The following is an 18,245-nucleotide window of genomic DNA, read 5'->3' on the forward strand; positions in this document are numbered from 1 at the left end:
AAGTAAATATATTTACTATATTTATTTTAAAAAATATGAGTACGTATTTATGTATGTTATACATGTATATCAGGAGTGCACGCACGTTCACAGCATGCAAGTACAAGTCAAAATGATCTACCTCTTTCTATAAAACATATAAAACATACAAAATGTAACCAGTAAACTCTGAAATTCTATTGTAAATATTAATGATTAGTATTTCACATTCACATTTTCAAAGTTTACAGGTAATCAAAGTAGTCGCTATCATAATTTACTTCAATATGGAAATAAAGATAATTCCACATAACTCCTGAATAGTTGTGTACATAACCTGAGTACTGGTAATATGTCAGTCAAATTAGTTATGTAACGTTCATTAGGGCACACAGTTCATGTATTACATCCAGTTAGCATTTGCTATCAAACATTACCGATATACAAGAATTTAAAATTATTATGCAAAAGACAATGCAGCCGAAGTCAAGGCAACATATTGAAAAGGTTTCACCAATGGGCACATTTTTAATTTCATCATGAAATAATAGTTTGAGAAGCAAACGTGTAGAAAACACTGATTTCTGTAGTAGAGTTCATGACGCGAACCAAAGCCAGGAAACAATACACTTTTTTTCTACGTAACTAGCCGTTACAAGTGAACAGATAACTTTTGTTATAGATATGTTACCGCAGAGTTAGTTCATCCATAATCAGAATAATAAAGATGAAAGTTGCATCTTCGTGTGTAGCTTGAATTGAATCAGGAGGGGAGCTTAATGATTGATGTCATATGACAACTACAAAGTGACGTTTACACGATCGACCCTAACTACCTTGGCGATCTACTGGTAGCTTGCGATCGACGTAATGGCCACACCTGGTCTAGATATGTAGTTAAATTGATAGACTGTAATACCTAATGTGACCAGTCGATGTCCTCACAATCTCAATGAAAAATGGCTAGTGGGTGGATAAATACAGTTCTTTTAAAGTTCAGACACTATAGACAGATTCCGTCCATGGAATACTGAATTAAAGAAAGAACTTGTAGCAAAGCGCGAAGGTAGCGTCTGTTGCAATAGCGTTGCTATACAAGTGAAAGTCCATTTACGGTTTAAAGAGAGACACAGTGAGCTGGGCCAGTTTGTGTAATGGTTGTACATGCTTCTGAAGTTTACAATAAAGTTCAAGTATACAGCTCTAGCTGTCCACTCTGTAACTGATACGATGAGTGGCTGAGTGGTTAGCATGTTGGCCACACAGTCAGGAGATCAGGAAGATTGGGCATCTCTGTGTGGAGTTAACATGTTCTCCCCGTACGTGGGTTTTCTCCGGTTTCCTCCCACATGTTAGGTTAATTGGCGACTCTAAATTGTCCATAGGTATGAGGGTTAATGATTGTTTGTCTATATGCCCTGCGATTGACTGGCGACCAGTCCAGGGTGTACCCCGCCTCTCGCCCGAAGTCAGCTGGGATTGGCTCCAGCATACCTCCGCAACCCTAAATAGGATAGGCGGCATAGAAAATGGATGGATGATACGGTGAGTAGCTTCTCATTTGTCGAAAGACAGTGGGGAAACTTGGCGCAGTGGTCCGAATCCCCCGTCATCAATACTTCATCTTTCTGAAAAATGAATGCAACACTGGACAGAAATAATTGTTGAGACATCGCAGAAGCTTGTGAAAAACGATGCCACAGCAAATGTGTGCCGTAATCAAAGCGAAAGGTGGCCCATCAAAATATTAGCGTGTGTGACCTTGGCCATGCAGTGTATTTTGGAATTACTTATGGGAGATGGAGTAAAACTGAAAACTAGGACAATCTCTAATAGCCTATAGCCAAATAAGCATTTGGAAAACAGAAAAGCAGTAAATGAGAATGAACTTAAGCAGCAATAATTCCAGTTGTATATTAAGGTTGTTTTTCTAGGCTAGGAAGTGCTCATGTGCAAAAGTTTCGGGATTTAACTGGGACATTTAGATGCAGTTTCATCTGCTGGACTTTCTTGTGTCACTTTTTCCTGGGTTGAGATATTCAGGGTTCTGTTTTTTGTCACATTATTTAGTTCTGACTCCTAATACAGTACCAAAGTTCATTTCATTACCACAAACAGATTTTGCTGGTGTTATTGCAGAAGAAAGTTGTTTTTTTTAGTTGTTATTATTTTATGGTAATGTATCAAGTGTTTGAACAACCACCCAAAGATTCGCACCCAAAAAACCTCACTGAATTAATATGTGCTGAACCACATACAATTGTAATGATCATATTTTTCAACTATGATGACAGATGAAAACCACAAGTGCATTTATGGATTAGTTATGCCATGATGAAAAAAAGGAAAATATGAACTCACATCCATTAAGCCAAGTAAGCAAAGACGATGACATTTTGCTCGGTGCAACAAAGGAGAAACAAAAGCATGCAAACTTAATCAAGTCGATAGCCTGACAACCAGTTTGTGTGAGGACTGTGTCTTTTCCTTTTTCTTAACTTGATACAGTGCAACTTAGGAAAATAACACTTTATACTGTGAATGTTTGTGTGTGTGTGCGTGTGTGTGCGTGTGCGTGTGTGTGTGCCTGCATATGTGGTGTTTCAGTGGGTATCTTCAAGGCCAATGGGTGTGCTGTCAGAGCATGTTTTCCTCCAAGATCAGCAGATTGCTAAACATCAGCCTGCTTCTATTCACCAAGAGTGGGACAGGCTTGGCTTCTATGTTGGCTTGGTTTGTCATGGTGGGATGACTGTATTAAAGTGTGGTGGGCTGGTGCAAAGCCGCAACTGAAGGTTGTTTGTGGTTGGATTGAATTGGCCATGCTATAAATTAGGAGAATATTCCCGTAGTAATGAGGCTGTAGCGGTTCTACCAGTTCTTTCCCTTCCTTCTAGTTCAAATCAATTATGTTTTATTTGTGTACTTTGGTCAGCATTCAAATTTCTGGGTCTTTCTGCCTTCACTTTTGTCATCAATAAGTGAAAAGCATACTCTATTGGGTTGAGATCAATGCAAGTTACACCTTTGTGAATGTAATGTAAATACAGGGGGTTTAAGCATGCGGCAAACCACTGGTAACATTCGTGGACAGGAAAGACAGATTACACTTCGTAAGAAAACATTTTTAAAAAGTCTCCAATGCTCAATTTTTTCAACAGATGAAACCAAGGTAAACTTGTATCAGAATGAAGATCATAAGCAGCAAGACCCACAATCTAAAGGTGTATGAAGTAAAAACCTGACAAAACATCTCCAGGGTGGAAACTGAGAATTTGGTGGATTTCCAGCCCAGTGTAAAACAAATCTGGCTTTATTTAACATTATGTCAAATGTCCAAATTCTTTTTAACCGCTGGAAATTAATGTATTCAACATAAAATGGTTGTAATTACCATGCAACCTCAATTAAAGTTGAAAGTTAAAGTTCAGTTAATGCTGTTTTACTTTAAATCAATTGGGTGGTGCGGTGGCTCAAACAGTGAGTATTATATTTGTAAAGACAGCTTTTTTATTGGAAATCCTTACAGTGTTGACTAAAACGTCCTTGGGGAGTTCAGTAAACCAACCAGCAGGAAAGGAAGACATGAGAGACGTAAGCGATAAAGACAAAAGGAGAGTTGACTTAAGGAAGAGATCCTCTGTCTTGCTTCTCTTCTTCATAAAGAATATAAATTGTTGGCCAGGATGCGGAGGCAGTGGGCCAATCAGTAAAACTGAGCCATGAGGCTATGAACAAGTGTGGTTTCCATTTATCTATCCTTGGCGTGTTTTATATTAGGCAACACTTCATTGAAGTTCACCTTGGATTGAATATAAGAGAAATGGAGAAGAGAATAGATTGAGGATGAGAAATTTAGCAAGGCAGTAGAGTTTGTCTGCTGCCATCTGTCCATGTGTTGATTGACAGCTGCCGTTGGGGGTTTTCACAGACTCTTGCGTGCTAGAGAACATTTCAAACACAAATCTATGGAAATATATTTCATATGTATGCACATTGTCAACCTGCCAACGGAAGTCACAACATCAACTTCAAACTTACTTTCTGATCATCTCTGAATATGATTGGCAGGTCCTTTGTGATCCAGCAGATTCCCAGCAGCAATCTCTTCATGGTGGTGGTGGACAGTAAGTGTGACTGCAGTATGTTCGAGCCAATCACCATGGATCCTGTTGAAATCATGTATATCCTTTACTTAGAAAAGCCTGGACTGGAGCACAGTTCTCTGGGTCACATACTGTACATGAGAGGAAACTGCACTAGTGGGTTTTGCCTCAAGGAAATGCATACTGTATTAAGTCATATTAACAACATAACCTTACATCTGCTGTGACTGTTCGACATGACTAATATTGCCTGAATATTATATTTATGAATATGCAGTGTGATGATAACTGTACACCCATAAATGGCACTTATTGCAACATAAGTAGGAGTTCTTAATTAATTTTACCAATCAGATGTAAATGTACATACATTTATGACAATACACAACAGTCATGACTTCCATAAATACCGATAAAACGCTACTTGGTGAAAATGTTGCTCTGCAAATATTTCCCTCTCCATTATGTGTCAAGGGTGAGTTGTTTTACTCCATTTTAGTTTTATTATACAGCGTGCTCTTTATAGTTGTATGGCAGATAAGAATGTTTGGATACTTACTTGAATCATAAGGTTTTATGATGGTGTTAGTCTGAGCATGGATTTAGGTAATTCCCTTTAACATCTACTTCAGCAGGGCTTCATGTGCTTTTTGGCATCCCAACCAACCAGTCCCAATTTCCATACCTTACCTAATTAATTCCAAATCTCCTTCCATTCCCTGGAATACACAAAATAGGAATAATGCAGCATGTTTATTTTGCAATTTAAAAAAACTTCAAATAAAAGTACCAAAAAGGCTTGTCACTAAGAAACCCAAACACAAACTGTAGCCTCGTCATTGTGCAGACGAAAGCAAGTTCCCTTGTGCATTTAGATTATGCATTATGCATCTTATGAAATACATAGGCCAAGTATAGAATAACTGTAGTCTTTTTATCACCTTAACATCACCTTTACATAATGAGTCTCTGAAGTGTGAGAGACTGAAGATGCAAAAGGATAGGAGGCGCCCAGATACCTGTCACCCGTTTCACCCAGAGGTATTTGCAAACTCATAAAATAGTCTGCGTCTTGTAATCTCGGCTAAGCCTGCATGTGGGTTGTATTAAAATGTTCCATATCTGTTCTACATCATCATGTTTGGCCCACTTCTTTCTGCAGGAGAACTCAATGGAGTGTGGAAGAGCTCATACTCTCACACCATCTTTTTCTGCAACACTGATCTGCATCCTCCTGGCACTGTTTCCCAGGTGACCAAAGATGGCTGCGTCCATCCATCCATCCATACAGAACTTTCCCTTGGATCAGCTTGGCATCTAAACATATCACAGCAAAGTCACAGAAAAGAAACAAAGAAAAGAACACCAAACACTCCTAGTGTGCCCATTCCATCTCACCACCTTTAAAGGTCCTTGCCCTGAGATACCTCCTGACAACACATTTTCATGAAAGGACTGAGAGCTCCTATGTAGTGTGATCAGTCAGGTGCTACAACTATATTACATACACAAAGAGCTGCTTCTTTGGTTGTTCAGCTTTATCAGATTTTAACGCCATGATAAAGTGGTCACTCAAACTGCTTTGTTCAGTCCTTTCAGGTCGTAGCTCAGGGCTTGGGTTGGTGGCTGAGTTCAAAAGTGAGCATTAAAGCCTCGCATCACCTATAAGGAGCAAGACTGGTGCACTTTCCTCTGGTCCACATGACATTTTGTGGACATGTATTTATTATTTGGGAGATAAAAAAATGAAGATAGAAATTCAATATGTGGGTGAGGTTTTAAAGAAATAAGTCAAAGTAGGTCTAATCATTTTTGTTTTTTTAATATAAATATAAATTATAGTATATGTACTGTATAAATGAATAAAGAGATAGTTGAATTTTTAATTTCTAAGTGGTACCAATAAACTGTGACTACAAGATTTTGAGTCGTCTGATGTGAGTTGTTTCATGTTTAAGCTTAACCTTATTCAATCATATTGGTCCTGTTTGTGTACATTTTTTAAATAAAACATGCTTTAAAAGTGATCAACAGCTTAAATATTAAGTTCATTTTCCCAAATTGCACACATATTTGTCTATTTTACATGTTGTTCTCTGGTCAGCTTTCTAAATTTCTTTGGTTGATTTTCGGCCTGCACATGATCAGTGCTTGTGCATACATCTGGGTTTTGCACTTCTGTCGTTTGTAGACACCTAAGACCAAGAGCCCTATCACCGACAGAAAGAGCCATGAAACTAAAACCGAATCCAAAAGCAACACACATGCATTTGTTTGGCAAATAAACACAAACAATCCTTTGGTATTGATTTTTAGGCCATATGTGCACTTGCATACAAAACGATTTCATGCCATTTTTGTGAAATTGTCTCTGTGAAAACAAAGTACAATAAATAAAAAGCCACAGTTCTGTGAGACTCTGTCACAGGCAACTCATCTGTGGTTGTCAACATGAAGGCCTCTGTGATCACACGCTTCATCTCCCTCTCTTTCGGCACCTCTCAGCCAGTCGTCTCTCTGGGCCACCCTCCTTCAACAAAGTAAAGCTCACCGTTCTTGTGGTTGAATCTTTCTTGTACTGTTTCAACAATTTTGTCCCTTGAGCAGAGCTGTGTGACTGTAATCACTCCCAGTTCATCCTGTTCTTCCTCTTTCAATGCTCCAAAGACTCCCTGACTCGCTGCTGGGTCATTTATCACTCCGTAATGGGCTCAGAGCTGTTTGGGGTCAACACACATCGAATCCGGTCTGTGATTCCTTCCTGGTTGCCAGATGAGTTAAAGGAAAGTGTGTTGCAACCCAATGTCAGAGGAAAGGCAGACTCAAGGCGAGCAATGTTGTCCCTGGGAATCTGCAACAGTTGCTGCCATGTGGCCACCTCTTGATCGAGTAATAAATGCTCAGCACTGTCTCCCAGCCTTGATGATTGAAAGACAACATGCATGTAAATCAGAAGAAATGTATGCATCTTCTACTTTCTTGTTTCAGATTGTGAAGTGTATGTTTGGTCATTTCTATTAATTTATCTAGGTGATATCGTTGAAGTCGGACCGCCTTGATCACAGACTGTTGTAGGTTCTCCCGGAATTCTTTGATGGGGTCTTCCACACAAAATCTACCGACACCTTTATAACCTTTATTTGTGCACTGGGACATGGTCATATCTTGGTGGAGACATAATGGAAAGAAAGAAAAATTGAAGGAATCACCGGGGCACTGCCAAATTAACACTTCTATTAGTATATCACACAATATTTGTACATTTTAGCTTTTAATACTGCAAATAAATATATAGTGGGGGGGATGGGAGAGTGGGGGGAGGGGGTTGAGTGTCAACAAAATGAAGGTATTAAATAAAAAAGTATATGTTAACATGCTGTATGTATATTTACAGTATCTTGACAGGACTGCCTCAACTCATAATTCTGTGGCCAAGACAGCCACACCCAAAATGTCCATCAAAGCAAGAAAAATATGGTTGAATGTATCTTATGGTTTGGCAACTGCATTCCTTCTAAATGAGCTGATGTAGACTGTTGTTTGTGGTGGGAAGGAGCCCCTGGGAGTGGAGTCACTGATCACCAGGAGACAATACCCTCAAGGGCAGCAGTTAAAACACACACATTCATCACCACTCACACTAGGCTAACTGTTTACTTGCCGTTATCTTGATTAAATGAGAAGTATGTCAGAAGAAGGATGACAAGGAATGGCTCTCAGACTGCATGCACCTAACACCTAAATGCGGATACATGAACTCACACATGCACACACATAGGCGGTCATGCGGAGGGCAAAGCTTTGGTGTTGCCTCCATTGGAGTGGATAACAGTGGTGGTTTGCAGTGAGGGCCGCAGATATGTTTAAATGGAAATGATTCTGAGTAGCTGAACCACACCAGGACCACACACAGGCTTGGCGGCCACAACACATTATGGCGCAGGCAAGCTGGGAAAACACACAAACGATTCTGTCGACATTCCACTTGGTGACTTGCAAAGCCTCACTGTCTTCATGTATCATGAAGCTTGCGTGACATGAACATCTCGCTATTCAGCAAGAGTTCTTAGCATGTATTAGTTTTACAAGAATGCTCTGCTGTCTTTTATGAATTCCTTTTGTGTGGATTGTGCATTACACAGCATCCTTGTCATGCAATGCATCTTTTGTTGACATGGGAGATTTGGCTTTTATCCCTTGGCCTCTAAGCATCTTTGACAGCCCCTTTCTTCTCTGTCCTCCTTTACTTTATCTTTTTTACTCTTGCAACATCCATCACACTCGCTGGCTGCAGTTTGTGATAATGAGCAGACATACACTGATACAGACATACACTCTATCACACACATGCACACACGATGAGAAAAAATCCCAAAGACAAATCTTGCAAGTGTTGCAGGTGACAGAGGATAGACTCCCGCTGGGGATTTAGAGATACCACCTGGAAACAGTCATTCACACAAACAGAACTTGTGGTCAACTAAAGGACCAGACTAAAGAATCATCTGCAATATACATGAGTTCACATCCATTCTGTTCTGATCAAAGTGTGATTAAAAAAAAACAAAACAGAGCAAACCAGGCATATATTTTATATTCCCTTCTGTGTTTTTGCAAACAAGCAAAAGGAGACTTTTCAACATTTGTATATTCCACATACTCTTTGTAGTTGCAAAGTGAGTTCTGCGTGAATCCTTGATCGCTTAGTGAGCTGAGCAATGGCCTGGAGGGGCAAAACAGATCGGCTGCCTCAAACAGGAAGTGGCTAAATGGAGATCATGCAACCCTCTCTATATACAGTATAGTGCCTCTGCCACTCAAGTACACTCAGGCTGTTTTTAGTGAACAGGTCCACATAATACAAATTAATAAAGAGGGGAGGCGAGGGAAGATGGAAAATTTAAGCTTGGAGGTCAGGGAGGCAATGGGGAGGGAGCAGGGCCTGATTGCAGCAGACTAGGTGGTCTTTATCGTATCATTGCCAAAAGCGAGCAACACTATTGGCCTCTGGTCCTTGCTTGTCTACAGGTCTCCTTGAGCACTGCTATAAGCATCATGTACATTTCAGTGTTCCCTCAGGTCAAAGGTCATAGTGTGTCACTGCCAGATAAAAGTCCCACAATGTGATAACTGATGCAGTGTCTGTTATATGGCGTTTCTGGTCATGATGCGGTTATGCTAGACTTAGAAAAGTCTGTTTGTAGGTGTTTGTAGGTTCCGTGTGCGTGTGTCATGTTTGATTTGTATCTTCATATCTCAGCTGGAGAGCTGCCGCAGCTAAACCTCTTTGAAGTCAGTGTGGACGGGATTAAGTTGCTCTTATTGGCACATTACCGTGCAAGTGTGTTTGTGTCTTATGCTGGCACGTATTTAATACAAGCCCACGTACACCGACACTACCCATATTTTGTTAATCCGCATAACTGAATATAATTGTCTTGTTGCTTGATGGCAAGTGTTTGCACCAGTTAGGGCACATTAACATTATGTGTACGCCTGGGACATCAGCGATGCTCTTGTTTAGACTTGCAAAGCTGTGAAAGTAAGGCTGAAGTTGCAACCACAGAACCGGACAAAAAAATCACTACTGCACTATAATAGTTATAAACGCTTATGTCCCCCGCTCGACGCGTATGTCACCCCTCTTTCAACATCATTACCGTCTCCACTGTTCACAAACTTGCTGTTGACGTCGACCACTCCTGCTTTCTCGCACTCTATTCTGACGAGCGCATACAATACGCACTTGTATCGCATACACACTTGTTCGTGCACAACACTCTCATGCGTACAGTGCATGCTCATGTGCATTTGTGCCCTCTCAGACATGCCCTCTGTTTAGGGCACATGACATCACAGAATGCCGGCCACGGACGTGTGCTTTGCGTGATGCCGTCCATTTGTTTTTGGAGATCCGCAGTCAGCGGGGAGGCCGGTGGAGCCAGTTAATTAGGGCTGTCATTTGTGTAGCACTTGCAATTATGCAGTTCAAGGCAGGTTGTAATTAAAATAATCAGGGCTCCAGTGTATTAGACATGACGATGCTACAGTTTAAAGTCTGTGGGTGTCTCTGTGAGAGGTTGTCATACATATGTGCTAATTAGAGGGTATACTATTAATGAAGCGTGTAATCCAAATGTTCTATTTGCCATTACTGGATCAGGAAAGGACCGCAATCTCAGCATTTTTTCTGTAAAAAATAAAAAGACAGCTCACAAAGAGAGATCGATCCCAAAAGAAAGAAAGATGCCTTTGATTGCGATAGCAAACGTGTGCAATAGTAACAGTCATCATAAAGTTCAGTTATGAATCTGACAAAATCATCATTCGCCAACTATAAATCCCTGCTGCTCTGTGAAGGCTTTAATTGGGGTTTAGGTTAAGTGAAGGTTTACCTTAGGCAATTAGTGGTTAGGGTAAGCCCTCAGGAAACGAATGCAAGCCAGTTTTATTTAGTTTGAAGTAAAAACATAACTGCATGGCTATGTGTGTATAAGACACGCACATAGAAAGGGCGTTTATAATGAAGGAAACTGGTGATGACTCATTCCATCCCAACCACCCACAAAAATGCTATCATTATTGTCGATGTAATTTATAAAAAGTGTGAAGCACACACGTCACATGCATGTAAATTAGACTCTAGGGATATACTGTAACTATAGATAAGATGACATTTCTGTCTCATTTTGTCTTGTAATTGACTCTTGCTTATGCAGTAGCTCTAGTTGGCTTACAGTACAAGTGGTTGTCCGCCTTAAGCCAGCATTGATCACTGAAAGTGATGCTTCTGCTGAGGAGGGTCAGGCTGCTGTATGAGTCTAGTGATATCCCCACAAAGAGATCATGTGGACACCTCTGGCTGCTCCTGTCACATTTATCACATGGTGGTGCTTCATGTCCACATCTTATCCACAATGTGAGGCAAGCAATGCCAAATTAACATTTCCATGTGAGCTTTACTCTTTCATTTCTCTACTGTTGCTTTTAAGTTGTTTTTATGCTCGAAAGGGTCAACGGCTCACATTAGTCTCTGTCCATGTGAGGCGTGTCCGTCTACACGCTTGCGGTTGTGGGTGTACATGCTTGTGTCCATGTAACAGAGTGATTTGTGTTGTCTTAAAGCAAACCATGCTCTGCAGAACATATATTACCAGTGGAGAGGATAACCGCGTCCTCCTCCCATGTCTGTGTCGACTTTTTCTTCTCTTTGCTCAAAATTATCTACTGTATGCTTGAAGGCGCACTCTGTGGTGAAACATTGCGACATGCTTTGCTATGTTGTCTGAACTTTACAGCACAGGCAAGAAGGATATGATGGTGCTGGGACTTTATGGCATCCATGGGGAAACTGTAAATCTTTGCTACATTACCGCTAAAGTTTTACAGAAATAAAAAGACTGTACATGAACAGTCAAAGGCTACAGTATTGGTTAAGTTAGTATGCGGGCTCTCTCGAGAGCCACTGCAGAGGTAAAAGTCTAAAAGGCCCTTCAGTGTCTTAAAACCCTTTGGGTACAAATTTAGGAAACCCGGTCTGAGTGTAAACACCTGCGCTTAATAGAATCTAGTGCACAAAGAAGATCAAATATTTGAATCCAACCTATTGCTACATGAATGTGCACTTTCACATTAACACACAAGCGTGGGTTAAACATGTGTGCATCCACAACAAGTATATATACTGTATAAAAGTCAGGGAAAGGTTCTGCAGACTTCTCAACTAACATCAGTCACCTTTTTAGAATAGTTTCCCTCAGTAGGTAAAGTGCAGTGAAATACAATCCAACATTATGGAGATGGACTAGACCCAGAAATGCTCTACACTCCCTAAAAACTTTCCCTTGAGAGACTTTCAGAGGCAAGCGAAGTCTCCTCTGTAGACAGTGAACTATTTGTAATTTTGCAGCACGTCTGTCGGGTTTCACTGGACTGTTGCAAGGATGGGTGACTGGTTTTACTGATCCAGCTCCTGCTTGACGTACAGAAATTAATAGAACATCATAATAGGGATGCACTTCCATGCTGGAAACAATTTTCCAGAGCAGACGTTAATGCCTTGCAGGAAACTTTGATTCAGCTAATTACCCTTCTACAGAATACTTTCAGAGCAAGGATGACATCCAAAGAAACTACCTTTATCCGTGAAATACTTTATCAGTGAACATCCACTTTATTGTTTTGTTTCAACAAATGATATTTTTACTGTTTTTTAATTTTCAAAATATTTCAACTGTTTTACATACATTTTTGTAACATTATTCCCATAATATTACAAGTTTTTCCCACACCAAATTTTCCAAAAAATATAACTTTATTTTGTTTTGTTTCTTTCTCATGATATTATGACTTAAAATAAATACAAACGTTTATTTAATATTTCAACTCTATGGTACTAAAATGACATTATTTTATATATATTATGAGTTTATTCTCGTAAAATTGCATCTTTTTTTCTTGTTAGAATAGGACTTTTTTCCTCTTAATATTTTGACTTTATTCTTGTAGAATGTTTTCCATTTTTTGCTGTTGTTTCTTTAATTTTCCATCTATTTCAACGGTCTTCTTGAGAATTTGTGTTTGTAATATTATGGATTTATTCTCATAAAATTGTATAACATTATGACTTTGTCCCCAAACATAACTTTCCAAAAATGTATTCATTATGTGTTGTTTGTTTCTCATAATATTACAACTTCTTAATGTTTTTTTCTTTAATATTTCAACATTATGCCACTAAAATGATGTTATATTCCTCTTAAAGGGGGCGCTACAGCCCGACGTACGTGCTCCTACGTGCTGGCTATGTGCAAAAATGGCAAAAATCGCAAGAGACACGCACATTGCCCGCACAGATTTTCAAAACCGCAGACAGCACACAAAGCCCGTAGGAGGAAAACTGGGATGCAAATTATTTTCCGGCGGGCAGCTCTTCTCGCTGTACACTCTGGCTCTGCCGGTCACGATAGCCATAGGTGCCATAGGAAGCCAGTACGTCAAGACAAAATGTATTTGGATGTGCAACAATGCACATCTTTTGCGCATTTGCTGAGAATGCCGAAAAAATAGAGCCCTTCCATGGATTGTGAGGCCCTACGCACAGTAGGTGTTCTGCATGAAGGCGAAGCAGCTCTGCATAATTCCCAATTAATCAATCCTGATCAAACAGGACTGAACACAATGCCATTTTTGCCTACAATCTGTGAATCATTAAGGGCAGTGGTGGTTCTGGCTTGAATGACGCCCTGGGTGGACCGGTGTTGCCGCCCATAACAATCCCCCACCCCCACCGCCATTCCCCACCGCACCCAACACATTTTTTCTAACTATAAAAACTATAAGTTACACATTGCTACAAAATATACAAAATCTAATAATACATAAGCAAAACAAACTTCTTAAATGCAGCACAAATACAATGAAAATCTTTTTTTTGCAGCGCACATATTCTTCAAGTCCAGAGCCCCCCTTCCCTCAACCTCATCATACACAGTCCCACAACTATTGTTTACAAACGTACTTGACATATCACACTGACAACAAGCCTGTCCACCTATTGGAAACTACAGGAAGTCATTATATATAACAATATAACAGCCTGACTCACGGTGTCATCTAATGAACACCAAACTAATCACACAGTAACTTAATACTCAGAAGGTATACCTCAGAAATATACAAACATGCACCAGTGCAAAAAATCAAATGAAGAACAACTCCACCATTTTAAAGTTTTCCAATAATGCTTTTCGTCTCAGCAAACATTTCTGTCAGGTTCTCGGTGTGGTTAGGACCCCAGATGCAGAGGCTTAGAGTTCGTGTGGTAATTCAGGATTTTTAATGACAAAAAGTGCAAGAGAGAGTAGATCCAAAAACAGAAAACGATGGTGTTGTGGCAAAAATAGAGACAAAAGGCAAATGAAAGTTACACCATGAAGAAAAGTACAAACACTGGGGTTAGCTGGACGGCAGGGAGGCGGCAGGTCCAAATGGGCATGGAACACCGACTGGTAGCAGAAGCACTCGGGTGTGTTGCCAGCAGAGGCGAAACAATGAACCAGCGGCTGCCAGCTGTGGGTAGTCTGCTTAAATGAGTATAGGGTAATTAGCCACAGGTGTGCCCAGCGTCCCCGCCTCCAGCCCGCTTAAGGTGTAACTGCAACAATAAAGGAAAAAACAAGCCAGAAGAAGGCAGGTACCACGCAGTGACAACCACAACAATTGGTAGTCACTAGCACATTGTGACAGTACCCCCCCCCTTAATGGGCGCCACCCGGCGGCTTACCTGGCTTCTCTGGGAAACGCTTGTGAAAGTCCGAAATGAGGGTGGGGTCGAGAATGAGGGACCGGGAAATCCATGAACGATCCTCGGGGCCGTACCCCTCCCAGTCAACCAAATACTGGAAACCCCTGCCCCTTCTTCTCACGCCCAAAATGGCCTTGACCGTGAATGCTGGGTGGCCTTCAATCATCCTGGGGGGAGGGGGAGGCACCTCCGGAGGGCTGAGGTTGCTGGTGGTAACTGGTTTAAGGAGTGAAACATGAAAAACCGGATGTATCCTGAGGGACTCTGGCAGACGGAGTCGAACAGCGGAGGGGTTCAGGACACGATCCACGGGGTAAGGGCCGATGAATCTGGGCTGGAGCTTCTTTGAGTCAACATGGAGGGGTAAATCACGGGAAGAAAGCCACACCCTCTGTCCTGGCTTGTAATCAGGGGCGACTGAGCGGTGGCGGTTGGCTAGGCGTTGGTTGCGCTCTGATGTCCGACCAAGGGCTGCCCGTGTGTTGCGCCAGGCCCGGCGGGCCCGTTGTAGGTGGGCGGCCACGGAGGGGACTGTCACCTCTGATTCCAGGGATGGGAATGCCGGAGGCTGGTAACCATAGGCGACGTGGAACGGGGACAGGCCCGTGGCGGAGCAGACCAAGGTGTTGCGAGCATACTCGATCCACGGCAGGTTGAGGGACCAGGAGGCGGGCTGTTGATGGCAAACACAGCGGATGGCCGCCTCCAGGTCCTGATTGGCTCTCTCGGTTTGACCGTTGCTCTGTGGATGATAGCCCGAGGACAGACTGGGTGATGCTCCGAGGGCTTTGCAGAACGCCTTCCAGACAGCAGACGTAAATTGTGGTCCCCTGTCTGAGACCACATCCAGGGGGATTCCATGCAGTCTCAAGGCGTGAGAGACTAGTAAGTCTGCCGTCTCCAGGGCCGAGGGGAGCTTCGGGAGTGCTATAAAGTGAGCCATTTTCGAAAAGCGATCCACTATGGTGAGGACGACTGTATTTCCGTTAGATGGTGGAAGTCCTGTCACGAAGTCCAGTGCTATGTGGGACCATGGGCGGGAGGGGATGGGAAGCGGTCGCAGGAAGCCCGCTGGAGCCAGATGAGATGGCTTGTTCCGCGCGCAGACTGGGCAGGCGGCCACGAACCTCTGGACGTCCGCTCGGAATGACGGCCACCAGAACCGTTGCGCCAGGAGGAAAGCGGTGCGGGAGACTCCGGGGTGGCATGCTACCTTGGACTCATGGGCCCACCGGAGGACCTCGGAGCGGAGTCCCGGGACGACAAACAGCCGTGCCGCCGGACAACCTTCAGGGGTGGAGATTTCTTCAGCAGCGTTGGCCACCCGCCGCTCGATATCCCACTGAAGGGCACCCAGGATCCGGGACTGGGGGACGATGTATTCCTGGCGGGGTTGCTCCGGGGCCGGTGCGTGTAGTCGGGAGAGGGCGTCGGGCTTGGTGTTTTGGGAGCCCGGGCGGTAGGTCAGGGTGAAATTGAATCGAGTGAGGAAAAGGGCCCATCGTGCTTGTCGGGGATTGAGCCGCTGAGCGGAGCGGAGGTATGACAGGTTTTTGTGGTCAGTGTGAACAATGAACGGGAGTTCAGCACCCTCGAGCCAGTGCCTCCACTCTTGCAACGCCAGGATGAGTGCCAATAATTCTCTGTTGCCAATGTCGTAGTTGCGTTCGGCCGGGGTCAGGCGGCGGGAGAAGAAGGCACAGGGGTGGAGCTTCTGGTCGTCGCTCGAGCGCTGGGAGAGGACGGCCCCTACGCCGGTGTCTGACGCATCAACCTCGACAATGAATTGAGAGGAGGGGTTAGGGTGAATGAGCACAGGAACCGAGGTGAATAAAGATTTTAGCTTACTAAATGCTGCGTCTGCCTCTGGGGTCCACCTAAAAGGAACTTTAACAGATGTGAGCTTCGTCATTGGTTCTGCGACCCGGCTAAAATTCCTAATAAATCGGCGATAGAAATTGGCAAAGCCTAGGAACCTTTGAAGAAGCTTCCTTGATGTCGGAACGGGCCAGTCGACCACAGCCTGGATCTTGGCTGGGTCGGGACTAACTTGGCCTTGTTCCACAATGAACCCCAGAAAGGAAACGGACGACGAGTGAAAAGAACATTTCTCTGCCTTAACAAATAATTTGTTCTCAAGTAGCCTTTGGAGGACCAGACGAACGTGCTGGGTGTGTTCCTCGAGTGAGGATGAAAAAATTAGAATATCGTCCAAATAAACGAAAATAAAGCGGCCGAGCATGTCTCGCAGGACGTCATTTATGAAGCTTTGGAACACGGCTGGAGCATTGGTGAGTCCGAAAGGCATGACTAGATATTCAAAGTGTCCGAGAGGGGTATTGAACGCGGTCTTCCATTCATCACCCTCTCAGACACGAACTAGATGGTAGGCAGAACGAAGGTCAAGCTTAGTGAATATCTTGGCGGAATGGAGGGAGTTAAATGCGGAATCCATGAGCGGTAATGGGTATTTATTCTTTACTGTAATATCATTGAGAGCCCGGTAGTCTACACAAGGGCGGAGGGACTTATCTTTTTTGTCCACGAAAAAAAACCCAGCAGCTAATGGGGACGATGAAGGACGAATGAGGCCAGCTGCGAGAGACGTGGCGATATATTGCTCCAACGCTTCCCTTTCAGGTTTGGAAATGTTAAATAGCCGTGCGGATGGGAGGGTAGCACCGGGAAGTAGCTCAATGGCACAATCATATGGTCTGTGAGGAGGAAGTGACTGGGCTTTTTCTTTACTGAATGCTTCACGGAGGTCGTGGTAAACTGAGGGTACCGAAGTAGGATCAATTCTTTCCGGCAATTCTATCTGGGCGGGCGGAGTTCGTGGACATGCTGATTTGAGACAGTGTGTGTGACAAAAAACGCTCCAATTAATAATGGTGGATTTAGCCCAGTCAATGTGGGGGTTATGTTTGAGCAACCAGGTAAGCCCTAATACGATGGGTGCTGAACGGGAAGGAATGACTAAGAAACTCATGGTCTCCGAGTGGTTACCAGAAATGCGGAGAAGAATTGGAGTGGTTTGGTGCGTGATAGTAGCAAGGTGACGCCCATCAAGGGAACGCACAACTTTAGTATCAGATAGTTTTACCACGGGAACACCATGTTGTTTGACAAACCCCTCATCAATAAAATTGTCATCTGCCCCTGAGTCAATGAAAGGGTTAATGTCTAATTGTTTGGTAGACCAAGAGAGAGTACCTGGGAGTTGTAGTCTACCAGCCGCGTCAGGCGCTGACGTCATCCGGGGGGGCGTGTCTCCGGACGCGCTTGGAGAGCGTGGATGTGCAGCTTGGGTGCGTGGGCTGTCGGGACGGACCGGACAGCTGGAGAGGGAATGACCTGCCTGGCCGCAGTAGATGCACAAGCGGAGGAGCTTGCGGCGATTCCTCTCCGCAGGAGTGAGACGACTCCCTCCCAGCTGCATAGGTTCGTCGAGCCGAGGTGCAGGAGTGGATTCCATGTAGGCGGATGGCCGGGGCGGTGTCAGTTGGAACTTGTAATCGCCGCGGCTGTAGCCGGGGGTGCCGCGTCCCCGGTCCGCCTGGCGGTCGCTGAGGCGCTTTTCGATGCGGACAGCCAAGGCGATGAGGTCGTCGAGGGTTGCCGGGGTCTCCAGCGGAATCATCTGGTCCTTGATGGGATCAGCCAGGCCAGTAAAAAATGCATCCAGTAGGGCCGTGGCGTTCCAATCACTTTTTGCCGCAAGTGCGCGGAACTCGACGGCGTAGTCGATGGCGCTGCGGCGTCCCTGACTTATTCGCAGTAGGGCGCGTGCTGCGTCGCGCCCGGGAGGAGTCCGTTGGAATACCTGTTCCATCGCCCTGGTGAAGGCGGAATAG

General features: G+C 43.6%; 1 protein-coding gene across 5 annotated transcripts in view; it reads left to right on the forward strand.

The window, feature by feature from the left end:
• Window positions 1–6,546, forward strand: part of cacna2d3a (calcium channel, voltage-dependent, alpha 2/delta subunit 3a) — a 166,391-nt gene extending 159,845 nt beyond the window's left edge. For 2 of the 5 annotated variants that reach the window (XM_054755462.1, XM_054755547.1), the window contains 3 exons: window positions 4,051–4,163; window positions 5,044–5,126; window positions 5,248–6,542. In XM_054755462.1, coding sequence (XP_054611437.1) covers window positions 4,051–4,163; window positions 5,044–5,126; window positions 5,248–5,340 — 289 coding nt within the window. In that variant the 3' untranslated portion in view covers window positions 5,341–6,542. Of the gene's footprint in view, window positions 1–4,050; window positions 4,316–5,043; window positions 5,127–5,247 lie in introns of those variants that run through there. The other 3 variants (XR_008566413.1, XM_054755757.1, XM_054755678.1) reach the window with 3 other exon arrangements.
• Window positions 6,547–18,245: the final 11,699 nt, after the last annotated feature.

This window comes from Dunckerocampus dactyliophorus, chromosome 1 (genome assembly GCF_027744805.1).
Source record: "Dunckerocampus dactyliophorus isolate RoL2022-P2 chromosome 1, RoL_Ddac_1.1, whole genome shotgun sequence".
Classification (NCBI taxonomy): Eukaryota; Metazoa; Chordata; class Actinopteri; order Syngnathiformes; family Syngnathidae; genus Dunckerocampus; species Dunckerocampus dactyliophorus.